General features: G+C 51.5%; 1 protein-coding gene across 3 annotated transcripts in view; it reads left to right on the top strand.

The window, feature by feature from the left end:
• DENND2B (DENN domain containing 2B) overlaps positions 1-25,137 on the top strand; it is a 386,185-nt gene that overhangs the window by 238,736 nt on the left and 122,312 nt on the right. For all 3 annotated transcript variants that reach the window (XM_075326680.1, XM_075326681.1, XM_075326679.1), the window contains one exon: positions 23,102-24,280. In XM_075326680.1, the coding sequence (XP_075182795.1) occupies positions 23,102-24,280 (1,179 nt within the window). The remainder of the gene's footprint in view (positions 1-23,101; positions 24,281-25,137) is intronic.

Here is a 25,137-nt window from a genome sequence, read left to right as displayed (position 1 = left end):
CACACTCATTTAGGATAGGAGCAGCCACAGAAGCTGTAGATGGGGCTTAGAGCCTGACATAGTTAAAAAAATCGGGAGATGGGAATCGAGCAGATTTAAGAGCTACATTCGATTACATTTATTATAAATGGCGTACATGTATATATATGGGTACATTTATTATAAATGGCGTACATGTATATATATATATATGTGTACATTTTGGCAATCTTATAGTAGTTGTGTCTTCATTTAGACAATTGTGTGATAATTGTGTTTTTTGTTTTTTGTTTTAGCTGAACAGCAATGCCTGGTTTGGATCATGGGACATTCATTTGTTTTTTGGGGGGCCTTACGTGCAGCAGTCAGGCCTAATGGTAAACAGTTGGGGTTGCCCAGTTCCTTGGCACGGGTGACATGGATAGGAAAGAGGGGAATGCAGTGGCATCAGCTGTTAAAAGAAATCCAGTATCATGTGGAGTTCTACCGCCCCCCGGAAGTCTTACTTATCCATTTAGGTGGTAATGATTTAGCAATAAGAACATCAAGACATTTAGTTAGGAACATAAAGCTCGATATGTTGAATTTATGGAGGTCTTACCCAGAAACAGTGGTGGTCTGGTCGGATATAGTAGCTAGACAAATGTGGAGAACAGCGCGATCAGTGGCTCGCATCAATAATACAAGGATAAAGGTTAATAAAAAAATAACAAAATTTGTGTTGGAAAATGGAGGGGTGGCCATACGTCACCAGATGCTGGAAAATACAAAGGAACATTTTTGGAGAGATGATAAAGTACATCTTAATGACATTGGCATTGATATATGGATGTTGGGAATACAAGAAGGAGTAGAACGAGCCATTAAGTTGTGGAGGAACTCACTCTTGTAAGGTGTCACAAGAGCGAGTCTTGGCGGGATGTGGTTGTTTAAACCCCCTCTTTGTTGGTTGGAGAATTATGTTTTTAATGGGGTCCCTGGGCCAGAGCTCAGCGGACAGTGGAATATGGGTCCCTGGGGAGGAGCTCAGTGGACAGTGGAATAGATGGGTCCCTGGGGAGGAGCTCAGCGGACACAAGGAAAATGATCAAGGGGTATACCCAGATTCCCCCTTGAGCTAGGTGTACACGGCGGAGGGGGATATGGGGCTGGGATTTATAACAACCACATCTCTGGGCCGATAATCTTGTTTTTTCTTGTTGATGTTTTTTCTTATAAAAAATAAAGGGCTGCTGTGGCCAAAATTTTAATCCATGTCACGCAGTGTGTGGTGTCTTATTTATTAGGTTACCAGGAGCGCAATTCACTAGTCCATCAGTCAAGCAGAGTGAAGGCAGATAGCCGTAACGTACATGACTGAGGCAGTGATAGATCCAGGAAAGGGTTAAGGAGTAAGGGATGGGGGTTTTACCTAAGGAATGCGGTGGGGGGGGGGTGAGTGAGCAGGAGGAGAGACGGGGGCAGGGGCCATATAAGAGATAGGTCCCATGTTAAGGTGTCATTCCTTTGTCCTGGACTCAAAGACTGAACCAGCAGTTGTCCCACCCACCCTCCCTACAATAAAGGGAAATGTATCAATATCAGGACTTTGCAACACTGTCAATATCTAACAATGTTTTGGTATTCGTACCGTTAATGATTGTTGTACGTATACCCTCTTTCACTTGTAAAGCGCCATGGAATAAATGGCGCTATAATAATAAATAATAATAATAATAATAATAAAGTATTCAACATCATCGGTATTTTATCAACATTATTAGTATTGTATCAATTGTTATCAGTAATGTATCCAAATTGACAATGTCATATCAACATATTAATATTGTATTAACTTTTTAATATTGTATGTTACAGCAGCATTTGGCGGCGGGATGTGGTTGTTTAAACCCCCTCTTTGTTGGTTGGAGAATTATGTTTTTAATGGGGTCCCTGGGCCAGAGCTCAGCGGACAGTGGAATATGGGTCCCTGGGGAGGAGCTCAGTGGACAGTGGAATAGATGGGTCCCTGGGGAGGAGCTCAGCGGACACAAGGAAAATGATCAAGGGGTATACCCAGATTCCCCCTTGAGCTAGGTGTACACGGCGGAGGGGGATATGGGGCTGGGATTTATAACAACCACATCTCTGGGCCGATAATCTTGTTTTTTCTTGTTGATGTTTTTTCTTATAAAAAATAAAGGGCTGCTGTGGCCAAAATTTTAATCCATGTCACGCAGTGTGTGGTGTCTTATTTATTAGGTTACCAGGAGCGCAATTCACTAGTCCATCAGTCATGTGATTCACCTTGTGTAATGTGCGCGGTTCCTGTGATTCACCTTGTGTAATGTGTGCGGTTCCTGTGATTCACCTTGTGTAATGTCGCGGTTCCTGTGATTCACCTTGTGTAATGTCGCGGTTCCTGTGATTCACCTTGTGTAATGTCGCGGTTCCTGTGATTCACCTTGTGTAATGTGCGCGGTTCCTGTGATTCACCTTGTGTAATGTGCGCGGTTCCTGTGAGTCACCTTGTGTAATGTCGCGGTTCCTGTGAGTCACCTTGTGTAATGTGCGCGGTTCCTGTGATTCACCTTGTGTAATGTGCGCGGTTCCTGTGATTCACCTTGTGTAATGTCGCGGTTCCTGTGATTCACCTTGTGTAATGTCGCGGTTCCTGTGATTCACCTTGTGTAATGTCGCGGTTCCTGTGATTCACCTTGTGTAATGTGCGCGGTTCCTGTGATTCACCTTGTGTAATGTCGCGGTTCCTGTGAGTCACCTTGTGTAATGTGCGCGGTTCCTGTGATTCACCTTGTGTAATGTGCGCGGTTCCTGTGATTCACCTTGTGTAATGTGCGCGGTTCCTGTGATTCACCTTGTGTAATGTGCGCGGTTCCTGTGATTCACCTTGTGTAATGTGCGCGCTTCGCTGCCGCAGGGGACGTCAGGTTGTGAAACGCGTTAATCCCATTCATCATGGTTATCGTGTTAGCGCATTACATGAAGCCTTTCCTCAGCCTGACAAATTGTCATGTCATTGCTCCGGGCCGGGAGCGTGCTCAGCCCCGGCTGATAATTATCACATCCCGCTCTATAATTACTTTCCTCTTCTGTCCTGAGGCATAACCACTTGCTATAGGAATTCATATGTGAGGTGTAAAGTAGAGGGGTTCTTAAAGGGCCCCCTCCCACCAGAAGGTTACAGGGTGCGGAGAAGCTGTAGTCACGCGCCACGAGCAAATATCAATATATTTTATAGTTACTGGAAAATAATGACAGCGTCAATATGGCAAACCGCAACAAAACAGCCCGTGTGATACAACTTAGCATTAATGTCCCCCTGCTCCGTCTGTAACTCTTATTCTTATCTGCTACAAGAGCTACTCACTCTTCTGAAATACTCTGCGCTGCTGGGATCCACTTGTTTTCTCTCTTCTCCACCCGTGAGAGCCTTTGTGTTGCTTGCTCAGCCTTTTGTAAGGGTTTTATACTTGTTTTCTCCTTAATTCATCAACTATTCTGTTGGCATCATAAAACTTCATAACTTCAGAATCCTTTATCTATTTATTTTCTTATGGAAAGTCCCTCAGTTCCTTCCCACGACAAAAGTGCTCATCTTCTGGATGTACAGGCCAAGTGCTCATATTCTGGATGTAGAGGCCGGGACGCTCATCTTCTGGATGTAGAGGCCGGGACGCTCGTGTTCTGGATGTAGAGGCCGGGACTCTCGTGTTCTGGATGTAGAGGCCGGGACGCTCATCTTCTGGATGTAGAGGCCGGGATGCTCGTGTTCTGGATGTAGAGGCCGGGACGCTCGTGTTCTGGATGTAGAGGCCGGGACGCTCGTGTTCTGGATGTAGAGGCCGGGACGCTCGTGTTCTGGATGTACAGGCCGGGGCGCTCGTCTTCTGGATGTAGAGGCCGGGACGCTCGTCTTCTGGATGTAGAGGCCGGGACGCTCGTCTTCCGGATGTAGAGGCCGGGACGCTCGTGTTCTGGATGTAGAGGCCGGGACGCTCGTGTTCTGGATGTAGAGGCCGGGACGCTCGTGTTCTGGATGTAGAGGCCGGGACGCTCGTGTTCTGGATGTAGAGGCCGGGACGCTCATGTTCTGGATGTAGAAGCCGGGATGCTCGTGTTCTGGATGTAGAGGTTGGGACGCTCGTGTTCTGGATGTAGAGGCCGGGACGCTCGTGTTCTGGATGTAGAGGCCGGGACGCTCGTGTTCTGGATGTAGAGGCCGGGACGCTCGTGTTCTGGATGTAGAGGCCAGGGCGCTCGTGTTCTGGATGTACAGGCCGGGACGCTCGTGTTCTGGATGTACAGGCTGGGGCGCTCGTCTTCTGGATGTACAGGCTGGGGCGCTCGTCTTCTGGACGTAGAGGCCGGGACGCTCGTCTTCTGGATGTAGAGGCCGGGACGCTCGTCTTCTGGATGTAGAGGCCGGGACGCTCGTGTTCTGGATGTAGAGGCCGGGACGCTCGTGTTCTGGATGTAGAGGCCGGGACGCTCGTGTTCTGGATGTAGAGGCCGGGACGCTCGTGTTCTGGATGTAGAGGCCGGGACGCTCGTGTTCTGGATGTAGAGGCCGGGACGCTCGTGTTCTGGATGTAGAGGCCGGGACGCTCGTGTTCTGGATGTAGAAGCCGGGACGCTCGTGTTCTGGATGTAGAGGCCAGGGCGCTCGTGTTCTGGATGTAGAGGCCAGGGCGCTCGTGTTCTGGATGTAGAGGCCGGGATGCTCGTGTTCTGGATGTAGAGGCCGGGATGCTCGTGTTCTGGATGTAGAGGCCGGGATGCTCGTGTTCTGGATGTAGAGGCCGGGACGCTCGTGTTCTGGATGTAGAGGTTGGGACGCTCGTGTTCTGGATGTAGAGGCCGGGACGCTCGTGTTCTGGATGTAGAGGCCGGACGCTCGTGTTCTGGATGTAGAGGCCGGGACGCTCGTGTTCTGGATGTAGAGGCCGGGACGCTCGTGTTCTGGATGTAGAGGCCGGGACGCTCGTGTTCTGGATGTAGAGGCCGGGACGCTCGTGTTCTGGATGTAGAGGCCGGGACGCTCGTGTTCTGGATGTAGAGGCCGGCACGCTCGTGTTCTGGATGTAGAGGCCGGGACGCTCGTGTTCTGGATGTAGAGGCCGGGACGCTCGTGTTCTGGATGTAGAGGCCGGGACGCTCGTGTTCTGGATGTAGAGGCCGGGACGCTCCTGTTCTGGATGTACAGGCCGGGACGCTCCTGTTCTGGATGTACAGGCCGGGACGCTCCTGTTCTGGATGTAGAGGCCGGGACGCTCCTGTTCTGGATGTAGAGGCCGGGACGCTCCTGTTCTGGATGTAGAGGCCGGGACGCTCCTGTTCTGGATGTAGAGGCCGGGACGCTCTTGTTCTGGATGTAGAGGCCGGGACTCTCGTGTTCTGGATGTAGAGGCCGGGACTCTCGTGTTCTGGATGTAGAGGCCGGGACGCTCGTGTTCTGGATGTAGAGGCCGGGACGCTCCTGTTCTGGATGTAGAGGCCGGGACGCTCCTGTTCTGGATGTAGAGGCCGGGACGCTCCTGTTCTGGATGTAGAGGCCGGGACGCTCCTGTTCTGGATGTAGAGGCCGGGACTCTCGTGTTCTGGATGTAGAGGCCGGGATGCTCGTGTTCTGGATGTAGAGGCCGGGACGCTCGTGTTCTGGATGTAGAGGTTGGGACGCTCGTGTTCTGGATGTAGAGGCCGGGACGCTCGTGTTCTGGATGTAGAGGCCGGGACGCTCGTGTTCTGGATGTAGAGGCCGGGACGCTCGTGTTCTGGATGTAGAGGCCGGGACGCTCGTGTTCTAGATGTAGAGGCCGGGACGCTCGTGTTCTGGATGTAGAGGCCGGGACGCTCGTGTTCTGGATGTAGAGGCCGGGACGCTCGTGTTCTGGATGTAGAGGCCGGGACGCTCGTGTTCTGGATGTAGAGGCCGGGACGCTCGTGTTCTGGATGTAGAGGCCGGGACGCTCGTGTTCTGGATGTAGAGGCCGGGACGCTCGTGTTCTGGATGTAGAGGCCGGGACGCTCGTGTTCTGGATGTAGAGGCCGGGACGCTCGTGTTCTGGATGTAGAGGCCGGGACGCTCGTGTTCTGGATGTAGAGGCCGGGACGCTCGTGTTCTGGATGTAGAGGCCGGGACGCTCGTGTTCTGGATGTAGAGGCCGGCACGCTCGTGTTCTGGATGTAGAGGCCGGGACGCTCGTGTTCTGGATGTAGAGGCCGGGACGCTCGTGTTCTGGATGTAGAGGCCGGGACGCTCGTGTTCTGGATGTAGAGGCCGGGACGCTCGTGTTCTGGATGTAGAGGCCGGGACGCTCGTGTTCTGGATGTAGAGGCCGGGACGCTCGTGTTCTGGATGTACAGGCCGGGACGCTCGTGTTCTGGATGTAGAGGCCGGGACGCTCCTGTTCTGGATGTAGAGGCCGGGACGCTCCTGTTCTGGATGTAGAGGCCGGGACGCTCCTGTTCTGGATGTAGAGGCCGGGACGCTCTTGTTCTGGATGTAGAGGCCGGGGACTCTCGTGTTCTGGATGTAGAGGCCGGGACTCTCGTGTTCTGGATGTAGAGGCCGGGACGCTCGTGTTCTGGATGTAGAGGCCGGGACGCTCGTGTTCTGGATGTAGAGGCCGGGACGCTCGTGTTCTGGATGTAGAGGCCGGGGACGCTCGTGTTCTGGATGTAGAGGCCGGGACGCTCGTGTTCTGGATGTAGAGGCCGGGACGCTCCTGTTCTGGATGTAGAGGCCGGGACTCTCGTGTTCTGGATGTAGAGGCCGGGACGCTCGTGTTCTGGATGTAGAGGCCGGGACGCTCGTGTTCTGGATGTAGAGGCCGGGACGCTCGTGTTCTGGATGTAGAGGCCGGGACGCTCGTGTTCTGGATGTAGAGGCCGGGACGCTCCTGTTCTGGATGTAGAGGCCGGGACGCTCTTGTTCTGGATGTAGAGGCCGGGACTCTCGTGTTCTGGATGTAGAGGCCGGGACTCTCGTGTTCTGGATGTAGAGGCCGGGACGCTCGTGTTCTGGATGTAGAGGCCGGGACGCTCGTGTTCTGGATGTAGAGGCCGGGACGCTCGTGTTCTGGATGTAGAGGCCGGGACGCTCCTGTTCTGGATGTAGAGGCCGGGACTCTCGTGTTCTGGATGTAGAGGCCGGGACGCTCGTGTTCTGGATGTAGAGGCCGGGACGCTCGTGTTCTGGATGTAGAGGCCGGGACGCTCCTGTTCTGGATGTAGAGGCCGGGACGCTCCTGTTCTGGATGTAGAGGCCGGGACTCTCGTGTTCTGGATGTAGAGGCCGGGACGCTCGTGTTCTGGATGTAGAGGCCGGGACGCTCGTGTTCTGGATATACAGACATAGTGATCTCCAGGCGGCGAAGACTGGGCTACAATGTAGATGAGAACATTTTTCTACACATTATCTGTGATTCCTAATTATCACTGGTCGTGCGGTTTTGTAGGTGCGTTGTGTGGCCATTAGTGTAATACCTGCGGTAGTTTGCTGGAGAACACACGTGGCTCCGTGGTCAGACGCCTCTCGGGTGGTGGCCATTAGTGATTAGTGTAATACCCGCGGTAGTTTGCTGGAGAACACACGTGGCTCCGTGGTCAGACGCCTCTCGGGTGGTGGCCATTAGTGATTAGTGTAATACCCGCGGTAGTTTGCTGGAGAACACACGTGGCTCCGTGGTCAGACGCCTCTCGGGTGGTGGCCATTAGTGATTAGTGTAATACCCGCGGTGATTTGCTGGAGAACACACGTGGCTCCGTGGTCAGACGCCTCTCGGGTGGTGGCCATTAGTGATTAGTGTAATACCCGCGGTAGTTTGCTGGAGAACACACGTGGCTCCGTGGTCAGACGCCTCTCGGGTGGTGGCCATTAGTGATTAGTGTAATACCCGCGGTAGTTTGCTGGAGAACACACGTGGCTCCGTGGTCAGACGCCTCTCGGGTGGTGGCCATTAGTGATTAGTGTAATACCCGCGGTGATTTGCTGGAGAACACACGTGGCTCCGTGGTCAGACGCCTCTCGGGTGGTGGCCATTAGTGATTAGTGTAATACCCGCGGTGATTTGCTGGAGAACACACGTGGCTCCGTGGTCAGACGCCTCTCGGGTGGTGGCCATTAGTGATTAGTGTAATACCCACAGTGATTTGCTGCAGATCGCACGTGGCTCCGTGGTCAGTCGCCTCTCGGGTGGCCTCATCCTCTGTCCCCTATCGTCCTCTGGCCGAGTCTGATCAGTTCTGCTCCAGTTCTCACATTTACCGTCCGATGGAGTCAGCTTGTCAGTGCGGTACCTGTTATGCCAGCCACGTCCCTCCTCTAGGCAGCGGCAGGGGTTAATCTCACTGTTGTGGAGTGACCCGCCCTTTGGCATGCTGGGTACTTTCTGAGCTCAGGTGAGGGCGCACCTGTGAGTGCTGAGTACAGGTGACGCGAGACATCGGGGGACATTGCTGGAGACAGGGTGATATCTGGTGACGGTGGCCGTCCATAAGGTCAGTGCTCGGAGGGGGAGGCTGCTCAGCGCAGACACAGGTGCACAGGTGCGGCCAGTGTCAGGCTTCACAGGTGGAGCTGGAGGGATCTGCTGCTCCCCACCATGGGTGACTGTGAATTCACTGCAGATTGACCCTTCATGTTCTGGAACAGCTGAGCCGCTCTCATTTGTAGCTGTAATATCACTCACATTGCCTGTCATCCGCCTCTGCCATTTGCAGTTATGATTTGTTACATTTTTGGGGGCGATTACGTTATCAGATTCTGACTCGTTTTGCCTCCCCCTTGGGCTTGGTAATGCCACTACATAGTTTATACCAGGGGTACCCCACTAGTTTTAGTACAGGTCTCTTAACCGGGTCATATGAAGATCTGAGCTCCTTCACAAATTTTGCAGAAGGATTTTCGTCAAGATTCATAAATGATGACAGGAAACCAGACCAAACTCCTACATATCCAGAGCCACAAACCCTTCCCAAATCACAGCCCCCAAAAATGTACCAGATTGCAAACCAGGCCTCTATACTAATCCCATCACCAATCTGACCCCAAACCAAAACCCTACACTTACCCAGACCCTAGCTTACACCCCAAAAATCTACCAGATTCACGGCAGTCCTCATTCATTGAGAAGCCAAACCCAACCCCAAACCAGACCAGACCCCTATACTCACTCAGAACCTGAATGTGTTCCTACACTAAGACCTTACAATTAACCAGACCCCAAAGCTAACCCCATAAATAATTCAGATGCCAAAACCAGACACCTACATTTACCAGGCATTAAGACCCTGAAGTTAAACAAATCCTGACAGCTATGTAGACCCCAAAAATTAAGCAGACTCCAAACCATGCCAATTATTTAGTCCCCAGACCAAACCCCTAAAATATATTTGGACTCGAGATTGCCTCCAAAAAAGGGGACTCCATCATATACTCACATCCAGGTCCTCTTCACTTCCATGTGCCTCTCAGTTCATCGAGGCTCTGCCCGGCATTAGGTCCTTGTGTACCGGCTCTGCTGGTAGTTCTGCTCCTGACGGCAGACCTGCGGGGTCCCGACCACTGGTGCTCCGGCTCTGGAGAACATCATAGTCAGCCAATTGTGCGCTTCTGTCTCAATCACCATGAATTATGATGAGCCAAACACTAAAGGCCCTTTCATTCTCCAGAAAGTTGGGACCCTGCAGCTCTTCTTTCTACAGTATGGCATACATATATACACATAAAGGGGTATGAAAGCTTTGCACCTTCCTGATTTCTTATTTACTTGCATGTTTGTCACACTCAGATCACCAAAAAAATGTAAATATTAGACAACGATAACAGAAAATTCAGCTTCTAAAGGGAGGTCTTTTTTTTTTATTAAAGAAAAAATAAATCCAGATCTACAGGGTCCTTTCTGAAAAAGTGATTGCCTGATTACTGTCACACATGTTATCAATCAAGAAATCACTTAAATAGGACCTGCCTGACAAAGTGAGGTAGACCAAAAGATCCTCAGAAGCTAAACATTATGCTGCGATCCAAAGAAATTCAGGAACAAATGAGAAACAATGTAATTGAGATCTATCAGTCTGGAAAAGATTATAAAGCCATGTCTAAAGCTTTAGGACTTCAGCGAACCACAGAGAGAGCCATTATCCACAAAGGGTGAAAACATGGAATACCGGTAAACAATGGTGAACCTTCCCAGGAGTGGCCAACCAACCAAAATTACCCCAAGGGTGCAGCAACGACTCCTCAAAGAGGTCACAAAAGACCCCACAACAACAACCAAAGACCTGCAGGCCTCACTTGCCTCAGTTAAGGTCAGTGTCATGACTCCAGCATAAGAAAGAGACCGGGCAAATATGGCCGAGCTTCAGGACGAAAACCACTCCTCAAAATGCACAATTCCCCTTGATTTGTAGGTAGGAATGGCCCCTGACCTCTTGGGCCCCTGGTCGGCCGCACACCTTGCACAGTAATATCTACGCCCTTGTGTGTGTCCTGTGGAGGTGTGCAGTGAATTGCACAATGTGTCAGTGCAGGTAATCTGTATCAGATTGTTGCACTGGATACAGGTGTAATAATCGTCCGGCAATGATTGCTGTTTTCTTGGATCTACATTTAGTATCCCCTTGCCTGGTAGTGGCTGCCGTAGAGTCAGCCGTCACTTTGCTGCTTCCTCAGCCCCACATATACAGTGCAGCCACATGTAGCCAGACCAAGAGGAATAATACAAGTGACCGGCCATTGTTTGCAGAGCTGCAGAATCTGATCACTTGTGTGTTTGCAGAATGGAGATTACTGTGCTGAGTCCTGACGTCAGCATTCATTGCAGGGAGAGGTCAGCAGGCGGACGGCTCTGCCACGCCGCTCACCAGCCACGCCGCTCACCAGCCACGCCGCTCACCAGCCACGCCGCTCACCAGCCACGCCAATCATCATTGACATGTTGTAACAAACCTTCCACTGTGAGAAGTATTAGGCTATGTCTGCACTTTGCTTTTTACCTGCTTTTTTGCTGCTTTTTCAACTGCAGCGTTTAATGCCAAAATGGTTGTGTTCTGCTTTTCAAGCAAAGTCTATGGGAATTTGGGTTTCTTGTCCGCACTATGCAGTTCAAACTGCAGCCTTTTTGTTGCAGAACTTTGGTCAAAAACTCAGCTTTGCAGGGCAAAACCCAAATGGCAAAAACAAAAACATGACAATTGTTTTTGCCATTTGGGTTTTGCACTACAAAGCTGAGTTTTTGACCAAAGTTCTGCAACAAAAAGGCTGCAGTTTGAACTGCATAGTGCGGACAAGAAACCCAAATTCCCATAGACTTTGCTTGAAAAGCAGAACACAACCATTTTGGCATTAAACGCTGCAGTTGAAAAAGCAGGTAAAAAGCAAAGTGCGCACATAGCCTTAGGCTACATTAGTAATGATTCAAACTAAAAGTCTATTAGAAAGTTATACATCTTTTTATTATATGATGATTAATCTGTATACACTGTATAATCTCTGGGGCCTTGACTACTGTGATCCCCCCTTTAGTGATCTCGACACTCGACTCCTGTATGTATGGAGCTGTAGTGAGTGTGTGCAATCACCCCTCCTGTATGAATGACCCATAGTGAGCGTGTGCTGTATGGAGCTGTAGTGAGCGTGTGCGACCACCCCTCCTGTATGTATGGAGCTGTAGTGAGCGTGTGCGACCACCTCTCCTGTATGTATGGAGCTGTAGTGAGTGTGTGCGACCACCTCTCCTGTATGTATGGAGCTGTAGTGAGTGTGTGCGACCACCTCTCCTGTATGTATGGAGCTGTAGTGAGAGTGTGCGACCACCTCTCCTGTATGTATGGAGCTGTAGTGAGAGTATGCGACCACCTCTCCTGTATGTATGGAGCTGTAGTGAGTGTGTGCGACCACCTCTCCTGTATGTATGGAGCTGTAGTGAGCGTGTGCGACCACCTCTCCTGTATGTATGGAGCTGTAGTGAGCGTGTGCGACCACCTCTCTTGTATGTATGGAGCTGTAGTGAGCGTGTGCGACCACCTCTCTTGTATGTATGGAGCTGTAGTGAGCGTGTGCGACCACCTCTCCTGTATGTATGGAGCTGTAGTGAGCGTGTGCGACCACCTCTCCTGTATGTATGGAGCTGTAGTGAGCGTGTGCGACCACCTCTCCTGTATGTATGGAGCTGTAGTGAGCGTGTGCGACCACCTCTCCTGTATGTATGGAGCTGTAGTGAGCGTGTGCGACCACCTCTCCTGTATGTATGGAGCTGTAGTGAGTGTGTGCGACCACCTCTCCTGTATGTATGGAGCTGTAGTGAGTGTGTGTGACCACCTCTCCTGTATGTATGGAGCTGTAGTGAGAGTGTGCGACCACCCCTCCTGTATGTATGGAGCTGTAGTGAGCGTGTGCGACCACCTCTCCTGTATGTATGGAGCTGTAGTGAGCGTGTGCGACCACCTCTCCTGTATGTATGGAGCTGTAGTGAGTGTGTGCGACCACCTCTCCTGTATGTATGGAGCTGTAGTGAGAGTGTGCGACCACCTCTCCTGTATGTATGGAGCTGTAGTGAGCGTGTGCGACCACCTCTCCTGTATGTATGGAGCTGTAGTGAGCGTGTGCGACCACCTCTCCTGTATGTATGGAGCTGTAGTGAGTGTGTGCGACCCCCTCTCCTGTATGTATGGAGCTGTAGTGAGAGTGTGCGACCACCTCTCCTGTATGTATGGAGCTGTAGTGAGTGTGTGTGACCACCTCTCCTGTATGTATGGAGCTGTAGTGAGAGTGTGCGACCACCTCTCCTGTATGTATGGAGCTGTAGTGAGTGTGTGCGACCACCTCTCCTGTATGTATGGAGCTGTAGTGAGTGTGTGTGACCACCTCTCCTGTATGTATGGAGCTGTAGTGAGCGTGTGCGACCACCCCTCCTGTATGTATGGAGCTGCAGTGAGCGTGTGCGACCACCCCTCCTGTATGTATGGAGCTGTAGTGAGTGTGTGTGACCACCTCTCCTGTATGTATGGAGCTGTAGTGAGTGTGTGGACCACCTCTCCTGTATGTATGGAGCTGTAGTGAGCGTGTGCGACCACCCCTCCTGTATGTATGGAGCTGTAGTGAGTGTGTGGACCACCTCTCCTGTATGTATGGAGCTGTAGTGAGCATGTGCGACCACCCCTCCTGTATGTATGGAGCTGTAGTGAGCGTGTGCGACCACCCCTCCTGTATGTATGGAGCTGTAGTGAGCGTGTGCGACCACCTCTCCTGTATGTATGGAGCTGTAGTGAGCGTGTGCGACCACCTCTCCTGTATGTATAGAGCTGTAGTGAGCGTGTGCGACCACCCCTCCTGTATGTATGGAGCTGTAGTGAGCGTGTGTGACCACCTCTCCTGTATGTATGGAGCTGTAGTGAGAGTGTGCGACCACCTCTCCTGTATGTATGGAGCTGTAGTGAGTGTGTGTGACCACCTCTCCTGTATGTATGGAGCTGTAGTGAGTGTGTGTGACCACCTCTCCTGTATGTATGGAGCTGTAGTGAGCGTGTGCGACCACCTCTCCTGTATGTATGGAGCTGTAGTGAGTGTGTGCGACCACCCCTCCTGTATGTATGGAGCTGTAGTGAGCGTGTGCGACCACCTCTCCTGTATGTATGGAGCTGTAGTGAGTGTGTGCGACCATCTCTCCTGTATGTATGGAGCTGTAGTGAGAGTGTGCGACCATCTCTCCTGTATGTATGGAGCTGTAGTGAGTGTGTGCGACCATCTCTCCTGTATGTATGGAGCTGTAGTGAGTGTGTGCGACCACCCCTCCTGTATGTATGGAGCTGTAGTGAGAGTGTGCGACCACCTCTCCTGTATGTATGGAGCTGTAGTGAGTGTGTGCGACCACCTCTCCTGTATGTATGGAGCTGTAGTGAGTGTGTGGGACCACCTCTCCTGTATGTATGGAGCTGTAGTGAGCGTGTGCGACCACCTCTCCTGTATGTATGGAGCTGTAGTGAGTGTGTGCGACCACCCCTCCTGTATGTATGGAGCTGTAGTGAGCGTGTGCGACCACCTCTCCTGTATGTATGGAGCTGTAGTGAGTGTGTGCGACCATCTCTCCTGTATGTATGGAGCTGTAGTGAGAGTGTGCGACCATCTCTCCTGTATGTATGGAGCTGTAGTGAGTGTGTGCGACCATCTCTCCTGTATGTATGGAGCTGTAGTGAGAGTGTGCGACCACCCCTCCTGTATGTATGGAGCTGTAGTGAGTGTGTGCGACCACCCCTCCTGTATGTATGGAGCTGTAGTGAGAGTGTGCGACCACCTCTCCTGTATGTATGGAGCTGTAGTGAGCGTGTGCGACCACCTCTCCTGTATGTATGGAGCTGTAGTGAGTGTGTGCGACCACCCCTCCTGTATGTATGGAGCTGTAGTGAGCGTGTGCGACCACCTCTCCTGTATGTATGGAGCTGTAGTGAGTGTGTGCGACCATCTCTCCTGTATGTATGGAGCTGTAGTGAGTGTGTGCGACCACCCCTCCTGTATGTATGGAGCTGTAGTGAGAGTGTGCGACCACCCCTCCTGTATGTATGGAGCTGTAGTGAGAGTGTGCGACCACCTCGCCTGTATGTATGGAGCTGTAGTGAGTGTGTGCGACCACCCCTCCTGTATGTATGGAGCTGTAGTGAGTGTGTGCGACCATCTCTCCTGTATGTATGGAGCTGTAGTGAGTGTGTGCGACCATCTCTCCTGTATGTATGGAGCTGTAGTGAGAGTGTGCGACCATCTCTCCTGTATGTATGGAGCTGTAGTGAGTGTGTGCGACCATCTCTCCTGTATGTATGGAGCTGTAGTGAGTGTGTGCGACCACCCCTCCTGTATGTATGGAGCTGTAGTGAGAGTGTGCGACCACCACTCCTGTATGTATGGAGCTGTAGTGAGTGTGTGCGACCACCTCTCCTGTATGTATGGAGCTGTAGTGAGTGTGTGCGACCACCTCTCCTGTATGTATGGAGCTGTAGTGAGAGTGTGCGACCACCTCTCCTGTATGTATGGAGCTGTAGTGAGTGTGTGCGACCACCCCTCCTGTATGTATGGAGCTGTAGTGAGAGTGTGCGACCACCTCTCCTGTATGTATGGAGCTGTAGTGAGTGTGTGCGACCACCTCTCCTGTATGTATGGAGCTGTAGTGAGCGTGTGCGACCTCCACTCCTGTATGTATGGAGCTGTAGTGAGCGTGTGCGACCATCTCTCCTGTATGTATGGAGCTGTAGTGAGCGTGTGCGACCATCTCTCCTGTATGTATGGAGCAGTAGTGAGCGTGTGCGACCATCTCTCCTGTATGTATGGAGCTGTAGTGAGCGTGTGCGACCACCCCTCCTGTATGTATGGAGCTGTAGTGAGCGTGTGCGACCACCTCTCCTGTATGTATGGAGCTGTAGTGAGTGTGTGCGACCACCTCTCCTGTATGTATGGAGCTGTAGTGAGCGTGTGCGACCACCTCTCCTGTATGTATGGAGCTGTAGTGAGCGTGTGTGACCACCTCTCCTGTATGTATGGAGCTGTAGTGAGCGTGTGCGACCACCTCTCCTGTATGTATGGAGCTGTAGTGAGCGTGTGCGACCACCCCTCCTGTATGTATGGAGCTGTAGTGAGCGTGTGCGACCACCTCTCCTGTATGTATGGAGCTGTAGTGAGCGTGTGCGACCACCTCTCTTGTATGTATGGAGCTGTAGTGAGCGTGTGCGACCACCTCTCCTGTATGTATGGAGCTGTAGTGAGCGTGTGCGACCACCTCTCCTGTATGTATGGAGCTGTAGTGAGCGTGTGCGACCACCTCTCCTGTATGTATGGAGCTGTAGTGAGTGTGTGCGACCACCTCTCCTGTATGTATGGAGCTGTAGTGAGTGTGTGCGACCACCTCTCCTGTATGTATGGAGCTGTAGTGAGAGTGTGCGACCACCTCTCCTGTATGTATGGAGCTGTAGTGAGAGTATGCGACCACCTCTCCTGTATGTATGGAGCTGTAGTGAGTGTGTGCGACCACCTCTCCTGTATGTATGGAGCTGTAGTGAGTGTGTGTGACCACCTCTCCTGTATGTATGGAGCTGTAGTGAGTGTGTGCGACCACCTCTCCTTTATGTATGGAGCTGTAGTGAGTGTGTGCGACCACCTCTCCTGTATGTATGGAGCTGTAGTGAGTGTGTGTGACCACCTCTCCTGTATGTATGGAGCTGTAGTGAGTGTGTGTGACCACCTCTCCTGTATGTATGGAGCTGTAGTGAGCGTGTGCGACCACCCCTCCTGTATGTATGGAGCTGTAGTGAGCGTGTGCGACCACCTCTCCTGTATGTATGGAGCTGTAGTGAGTGTGTGTGACCACCTCTCCTGTATGTATGGAGCTGTAGTGAGTGTGTGCGACCACCTCTCCTGTATGTATGGAGCTGTAGTGAGTGTGTGCGACCACCTCTCCTGTATGTATGGAGCTGTAGTGAGAGTGTGCGACCACCTCTCCTGTATGTATGGAGCTGTAGTGAGCGTGTGCGACCACCTCTCCTGTATGTATGGAGCTGTAGTGAGCGTGTGCGACCACCTCTCCTGTATGTATGGAGCTGTAGTGAGTGTGTGCGACCACCTCTCCTGTATGTATGGAGCTGTAGTGAGAGTGTGCGACCACCTCTCCTGTATGTATGGAGCTGTAGTGAGCGTGTGCGACCACCTCTCCTGTATGTATGGAGCTGTAGTGAGCGTGTGCGACCACCCCTCCTGTATGTATGGAGCTGTAGTGAGTGTGTGTGACCACCTCTCCTGTATGTATGGAGCTGTAGTGAGCGTGTGCGACCACCTCTCCTGTATGTATGGAGCTGTAGTGAGCGTGTGCGACCACCTCTCCTGTATGTATGGAGCTGTAGTGAGAGTGTGCGACCACCTCTCCTGTATGTATGGAGCTGTAGTGAGCGTGTGTGACCACCTCTCCTGTATGTATGGAGCTGTAGTGAGTGTGTGCGACCTCCACTCCTGTATGTATGGAGCTGTAGTGAGTGTGTGCGACCATCTCTCCTGTATGTATGGAGCTGTAGTGAGAGTGTGCGACCATCTCTCCTGTATGTATGGAGCTGTAGTGAGCGTGTGCGACCACCTCTCCTGTATGTATGGAGCTGTAGTGAGTGTGTGCGACCTCCACTCCTGTATGTATGGAGCTGTAGTGAGTGTGTGCGACCATCTCTCCTGTATGTATGGAGCTGTAGTGAGCGTGTGCGACCACCTCTCCTGTATGTATGGAGCTGTAGTGAGCGTGTGCGACCACCTCTCCTGTATGTATGGAGCTGTAGTGAGCGTGTGCGACCACCTCTCCTGTATGTATGGAGCTGTAGTGAGCGTGTGCGACCACCTCTCCTGTATGTATGGAGCTGTAGTGAGCGTGTGCGACCTCCACTCCTGTATGTATGGAGCTGTAGTGAGCGTGTGCGACCACCTCTCCTGTATGTATGGAGCTGTAGTGAGCGTGTGCGACCTCCACTCCTGTATGTATGGAGCTGTAGTGAGTGTGTGCGACCACCTCTCCTGTATGTATGGAGCAGTAGTGAGCGTGTGCGACCTCCACTCCTGTATGTATGGAGCTGTAGTGAGCGTGTGCGACCATCTCTCCTGTATGTATGGAGCTGTAGTGAGTGTGTGCGACCATCTCTCCTGTATGTATGGAGCTGTAGTGAGCGTGTGCGACCACCTCTCCTGTATGTATGGAGCTGTAGTGAGTGTGTGTGACCACCTCTCCTGTATGTATGGAGCTGTAGTGAGTGTGTGCGACCATCTCTCCTGTATGTATGGAGCTGTAGTGAGCGTGTGCGACCACCTCTCCTGTATGTATGGAGCTGTAGTGAGTGTGTGCGACCATCTCTCCTGTATGTATGGAGCTGTAGTGAGCGTGTGCGACCATCTCTCCTGTATGTATGGAGCTGTAGTGAGTGTGTGCGACCATCTCTCCTGTATGTATGGAGCAGTAGTGAGCGTGTGCGACCACCCCTCCTGTATGTATGGAGCTGTAGTGAGCGTGTGCGACCACCCCTCCTGTATGTATGGAGCTGTAGTGAGCGTGTGCGACCACCTCTCCTGTATGTATGGAGCTGTAGTGAGCGTGTGCGACCTCCACTCCTGTATGTATGGAGCTGTAGTGAGCGTGTGCGACCACCCCTCCTGTATGTATGGAGCTGTAGTGAGCGTGTGCGACCTCCACTCCTGTATGTATGGAGCTGTAGTGAGTGTGTGCGACCACCTCTCCTGTATGTATGGAGCTGTAGTGAGTGTGTGCGACCATCTCTCCTGTATGTATGGAGCTGTAGTGAGCGTGTGCGACCACCCCTCCTGTATGTATGGAGCTGTAGTGAGCGTGTGTGACCACCTCTCCTGTATGTATGGAGCTGTAGTGAGTGTGTGTGACCACCTCTCCTGTATGTATGGAGCTGTAGTGAGCGTGTTCGACCACCTCTCCTGTATGTATGGAGCTGTAGTGAGCGTGTGCGACCACCTCTCCTGTATGTATGGAGCTGTAGTGAGTGTGTGCGACCACCTCTCTTGTATGTATGGAGCTGTAGTGAGCGTGTGCGACCACCTCTCCTGTATGTATGGAGCTGTAGTGAGCGTGTGCGACCTCCACTCCTGTATGTATGGAGCTGTAGTGAGCGTGTGCGACCACCTCTCCTGTATGTATGGAGCTGTAGTGAGTGTGTGTGACCACCTCTCCTGTATGTATGGAGCTGTAGTGAGCGTGTGTGACCACCTCTCCTGTATGTATGGAGCTGTAGTGAGTGTGTGTGACCACCTCTCCTGTATGTATGGAGCTGTAGTGAGCGTGTGCGACCACCTCTCCTGTATGTATGGAGCTGTAGTGAGCGTGTGCGACCACCTCTCCTGTATGTATGGAGCTGTAGTGAGCGTGTGCGACCACCTCTCCTGTATGTATGGAGCTGTAGTGAGCGTGTGTGACCATCTCTCCTGTATGTATGGAGCTGTAGTGAGCGTGTGCGACCACCCCTCCTGTATGTATGGAGCTGTAGTGAGAGTGTGCGACCACCTCTCCTGTATGTATGGAGCTGTAGTGAGCGTGTGCGACCACCTCTCTTGTATGTATGGAGCTGTAGTGAGCGTGTGCGACCACCTCTCTTGTATGTATGGAGCTGTAGTGAGCGTGTGTGACCATCTCTCCTGTATGTATGGAGCTGTAGTGAGCGTGTGCGACCACCCCTCCTGTATGTATGGAGCTGTAGTGAGCGTGTGCGACCACCTCTCCTGTATGTATGGAGCTGTAGTGAGTGTGTGTGACCACCTCTCCTGTATGTATGGAGCTGTAGTGAGTGTGTGCGACCACCTCTCCTGTATGTATGGAGCTGTAGTGAGTGTGTGCGACCACCTCTCCTGTATGTATGGAGCTGTAGTGAGAGTGTGCGACCACCTCTCCTGTATGTATGGAGCTGTAGTGAGCGTGTGCGACCACCTCTCCTGTATGTATGGAGCTGTAGTGAGCGTGTGCGACCACCTCTCCTGTATGTATGGAGCTGTAGTGAGTGTGTGCGACCACCTCTCCTGTATGTATGGAGCTGTAGTGAGAGTGTGCGACCACCTCTCCTGTATGTATGGAGCTGTAGTGAGCGTGTGCGACCACCTCTCCTGTATGTATGGAGCTGTAGTGAGCGTGTGCGACCACCCCTCCTGTATGTATGGAGCTGTAGTGAGTGTGTGTGACCACCTCTCCTGTATGTATGGAGCTGTAGTGAGCGTGTGCGACCACCTCTCCTGTATGTATGGAGCTGTAGTGAGCGTGTGCGACCACCTCTCCTGTATGTATGGAGCTGTAGTGAGAGTGTGCGACCACCTCTCCTGTATGTATGGAGCTGTAGTGAGCGTGTGTGACCACCTCTCCTGTATGTATGGAGCTGTAGTGAGTGTGTGCGACCTCCACTCCTGTATGTATGGAGCTGTAGTGAGTGTGTGCGACCATCTCTCCTGTATGTATGGAGCTGTAGTGAGAGTGTGCGACCATCTCTCCTGTATGTATGGAGCTGTAGTGAGCGTGTGCGACCACCTCTCCTGTATGTATGGAGCTGTAGTGAGTGTGTGCGACCTCCACTCCTGTATGTATGGAGCTGTAGTGAGTGTGTGCGACCATCTCTCCTGTATGTATGGAGCTGTAGTGAGCGTGTGCGACCACCTCTCCTGTATGTATGGAGCTGTAGTGAGCGTGTGCGACCACCTCTCCTGTATGTATGGAGCTGTAGTGAGCGTGTGCGACCACCTCTCCTGTATGTATGGAGCTGTAGTGAGCGTGTGCGACCACCTCTCCTGTATGTATGGAGCTGTAGTGAGCGTGTGCGACCTCCACTCCTGTATGTATGGAGCTGTAGTGAGCGTGTGCGACCACCTCTCCTGTATGTATGGAGCTGTAGTGAGCGTGTGCGACCTCCACTCCTGTATGTATGGAGCTGTAGTGAGTGTGTGCGACCACCTCTCCTGTATGTATGGAGCAGTAGTGAGCGTGTGCGACCTCCACTCCTGTATGTATGGAGCTGTAGTGAGCGTGTGCGACCATCTCTCCTGTATGTATGGAGCTGTAGTGAGTGTGTGCGACCATCTCTCCTGTATGTATGGAGCTGTAGTGAGCGTGTGCGACCACCTCTCCTGTATGTATGGAGCTGTAGTGAGTGTGTGCGACCATCTCTCCTGTATGTATGGAGCTGTAGTGAGCGTGTGCGACCACCTCTCCTGTATGTATGGAGCTGTAGTGAGTGTGTGCGACCATCTCTCCTGTATGTATGGAGCTGTAGTGAGCGTGTGCGACCTCCACTCCTGTATGTATGGAGCTGTAGTGAGCGTGTGCGACCATCTCTCCTGTATGTATGGAGCTGTAGTGAGCGTGTGCGACCACCTCTCCTGTATGTATGGAGCTGTAGTGAGTGTGTGTGACCACCTCTCCTGTATGTATGGAGCTGTAGTGAGCGTGTGTGACCACCTCTCCTGTATGTATGGAGCTGTAGTGAGTGTGTGTGACCACCTCTCCTGTATGTATGGAGCTGTAGTGAGCGTGTGCGACCACCTCTCCTGTATGTATGGAGCTGTAGTGAGCGTGTGCGACCACCTCTCCTGTATGTATGGAGCTGTAGTGAGCGTGTGCGACCACCTCTCCTGTATGTATGGAGCTGTAGTGAGCGTGTGTGACCATCTCTCCTGTATGTATGGAGCTGTAGTGAGCGTGTGCGACCACCTCTCCTGTATGTATGGAGCTGTAGTGAGCGTGTGTGACCATCTCTCCTGTATGTATGGAGCTGTAGTGAGCGTGTGCGACCACCCCTCCTGTATGTATGGAGCTGTAGTGAGAGTGTGCGACCACCTCTCCTGTATGTATGGAGCTGTAGTGAGAGTGTGCGACCACCTCTCCTGTATGTATGGAGCTGTAGTGAGCGTGTGCGACCACCTCTCCTGTATGTATGGAGCTGTAGTGAGCGTGTGCGACCACCCCTCCTGTATGTATGGAGCTGTAGTGAGTGTGTGCGACCACCTCTCTTGTATGTATGGAGCTGTAGTGAGCGTGTGTGACCACCTCTCCTGTATGTATGGAGCTGTAGTGAGCGTGTGCGACCACCTCTCCTGTATGTATGGAGCTGTAGTGAGCGTGTGTGACCATCTCTCCTGTATGTATGGAGCTGTAGTGAGCGTGTGCGACCACCCCTCCTGTATGTATGGAGCTGTAGTGAGAGTGTGCGACCACCTCTCCTGTATGTATGGAGCTGTAGTGAGCGTGTGCGACCACCTCTCTTGTATGTATGGAGCTGTAGTGAGCGTGTGCGACCACCTCTCTTGTATGTATGGAGCTGTCGTGATCGTGGCAGCCATGGGCTATTTTCCTGCAGTCTTTACCATATTAGTCTGTGGCTCTTCCAGGCTTATGTGAGCGGAGTGAAGAGAAGCCACCTCTGTTCTGGCGCTGACCCAGGAGACTGCTGCTGTCCGTCTCTATACACCCCATCAATCCTTGTTTTGTGCTGTGCGCGGCCGCCCCGGCCTGTGACTGCGTGTCATGGTGACGTGTGGTAGGAGCTAAGTATCTGCAAACTGCGAGCTCTGTGCACTAAGGCTTTTTATGGCGTTGAATGTGGAGGCGCAGGTTTCCTCGCTCGGACGCTACGTGCCGTAGATGAGTCAGGTTAGGCCGGTGCCAGAAGTAACAATCACCCTGCACAGTTTGGTTTTGCATAAAACTCAGTCTGATGTCTATGGTATCAGAGAGTCCTGGTGTCATGTAAATCGCCAAATCTATCAATGTCCACACCAGAGGCTCGCCCAGCCGGCAGGATCTGCAGGAGTTTACACCATGAAACCTCTCCATGGCTTGTGTCATCAGCTCCTCGTGGGGCAGCCTCAGGCTTTGGACTCGGATGTTCATGATTGTTTACTTCTGGCTCGTCTCCTTTAATAAGAGGTCCTTAAAAGTTTCAGAAAAAAGTGTAGATAAAAAGGTGAAGTTCCCTCTTAGCTGCCCCCTGTAGTGCAGAATCCGGTGATCCGGCGCTAGAGTCCCATATAACATGTGCACGCATTAAGTGTTGTTGTCATGTCATGACAACATGTTCTCAATATTGATGTCATGTCGTGACATTGTGTACTTGATATTGATGTCATGACAGTGTGGTCTCCATATTGATGTCGTGACAGTGTGGTGTCCTCCATATTGATGCCATATCGTGACAGTGTGGTGTCCTCCATATTGATGCCATGTCGTGACAGTGTGGTGTCCTCCATATTGATGCCATATCGTGACAGTGTGGTGTCCTCCATATTGATGCCATATCGTGACAGTGTGGTGTCCTCCATATTGATGCCATGTCGTGACAGTGTGGTGTCCTCCATATTGATGCCATATCGTGACAGTGTGGTGTCCTCCATATTGATGCCATGTCGTGACAGTGTGGTGTCCTCCATATTGATGCCATATCGTGACAGTGTGGTGTCCTCCATATTGATGCCATGTCGTGACAGTGTGGTGTCCTCCATATTGATGTTATGTCGTGACATTGTGTTCTCGATATTGATGTCATGTCGTGACAGTGTGGTCTCCATATTGATTTTGATGCCATTGTGGTGACCATGTTCTCCTTTTCCCAGATCCCAGTCGGTGTCTCCTCCACCGGTTTTGTCTCCAGTCCGGATCCCGTCGTATCCGCTCAGTGACAGCGAGGAATTCTGCAAAGCCAACAGATTCCTCAACATACCCAACAACAAGCTGGTCATCAAAGACTGGACCCTGAGAGGACTGAAGGTGCGAGACCCCCGCCTGCGCCCTCCGGGGGTTGACATATCCAATCCCTTGTCCAAATCTGTCAGCGTTGCGTGTCTGGATAAAAGACTTACAGTATTTAAAGGACCCAACCAGAAAGAAAATGTCTTGGAGGCCAAGGACGGTGATATAATCGGCAATTGCCAAATCAGCCGGAGTACGCTGTCACTGGGCTCCGCCGCCAATCAGCGGAACCGACCGCACAACAGAGGCGCTGTCCGCTCGCAGGTGCTGGACATTCGGCGTAAGATTTCAGAATGGGAATGCAGAGGAGAACCTTCTCCACGTCTCAGCCTCTTTGTGGACAGAGGAGACCCGGGTGACCGCTCCACCAGTGAAGGATGCCCAAGCATGCTGGCATCGCCATGCAGTGAAAAGACGTTTGACTTTAAAGGATACCGGAGAATGAGCAGAACATTTTCTGAGTGCTCGTACCCCGAGACCGAGGAGGAGGAGACGACGGCTTCCGAGCGAGAGTCTCTCCATCGGTATGAGAGGCGCTCCAGCAGAACTGAACCCGCCAATGCTTTTATCCGGGGCTCCAGGAAAGAGTCATCCGCTGTGCTGAACAGGATCCAGAAGATCGAGCAGGCGCTGAAGGACAACCCGGGCATGGGCCTTCCGCAGCTGCCCAGCAGTTGTTTCAGTGTGGACCTGGGGAGAAAACGCTCCATAACGTCAGGTACTTTAGAGAGTCTGAGCGACAAATCTGCGAATATACAAACAATACATGAACACGACCATTGTAATGAGAAAAGTGCAAAGGCAAAGCAAGGAGCTAATGCAGACTCCAGCAGTCCAACTGCGGCCCCCGAGAGCCCCGCAGCTGATGTCAACCCGGTCCCCAAACCCAAAAGGACATTCGAGTATGAAGCTGATAAAAGCCACCGGAACAACCCTAATAATCTACCTCCTTCCTCATCACCTGTATCCCCACCGCCTCTCCCTTCAACACCGGCACCGCCCGTCACCAGAAAGCCCAAGAAGGATCACCGCAGATCGCAGAGGTACACAAGATAAACCTATGATTATATACAGGAGATGCCCAGGTTATACCGGCTGTACATATATAATTATATACAGGAGATGCCCAGGTTATACCGGCTGTACATATATAATTATATACAGGAGATGCCCGGGTTATACCAGCTGTACATATATAATTATATACAGGAGATGCCCAGGTTATACCGGCTGTCCATATATAATTATATACAGGCGATACCCAGGTTATACCGGCTGTACATATATAATTATATACAGGAGATGCCAGGTTATACCGGCTGTACATATATAATTATATACAGGAGATGCCCAGGTTATACCGGCTGTACATATATAATTATATACAGGAGATGCCCAGGTTATTCCGGCTGTACATATATAATTATATACAGGAGATGCCCAGGTTATACCGGCTGTACATATATAATTATATACAGGAGATGCCCAGGTTATACCGGCTGTACATATATAATTATATACAGGAGATGCCCGGGTTATACCGGCTGTGCATATATAATTATATACAGGAGATGCCCAGGTTATACCGGCTGTACATATATAATTATATACAGGAGATGCCCGGGTTATACCGGCTGTACATATATAATTATATACAGGACATGCCCGGGTTATACCGGCTGTACATATATAATTATATACAGGAGATGCCCGGGTTATACCGGCTGTAGATATAACCTGGACATCTCCTGTATATAATTATATATCTACAGCCGGTATAACCCGGGCATCTCCTGTATATAATTATATATGTACAGCCGGTATAACCTGGGCATCTCCTGTATATAATTATATATCGGCTGTACATATATAATTATATACAGGAGATGCCCGGGTTATA

The sequence above is a fragment of the Anomaloglossus baeobatrachus genome, chromosome 10 (assembly GCF_048569485.1).
Source record: "Anomaloglossus baeobatrachus isolate aAnoBae1 chromosome 10, aAnoBae1.hap1, whole genome shotgun sequence".
Lineage (NCBI taxonomy): Eukaryota > Metazoa > Chordata > Amphibia > Anura > Aromobatidae > Anomaloglossus > Anomaloglossus baeobatrachus.
The sequence above is the reverse complement of the archived record's forward strand: the minus strand, read 5'-3'. Positions and strand labels throughout refer to the sequence as shown.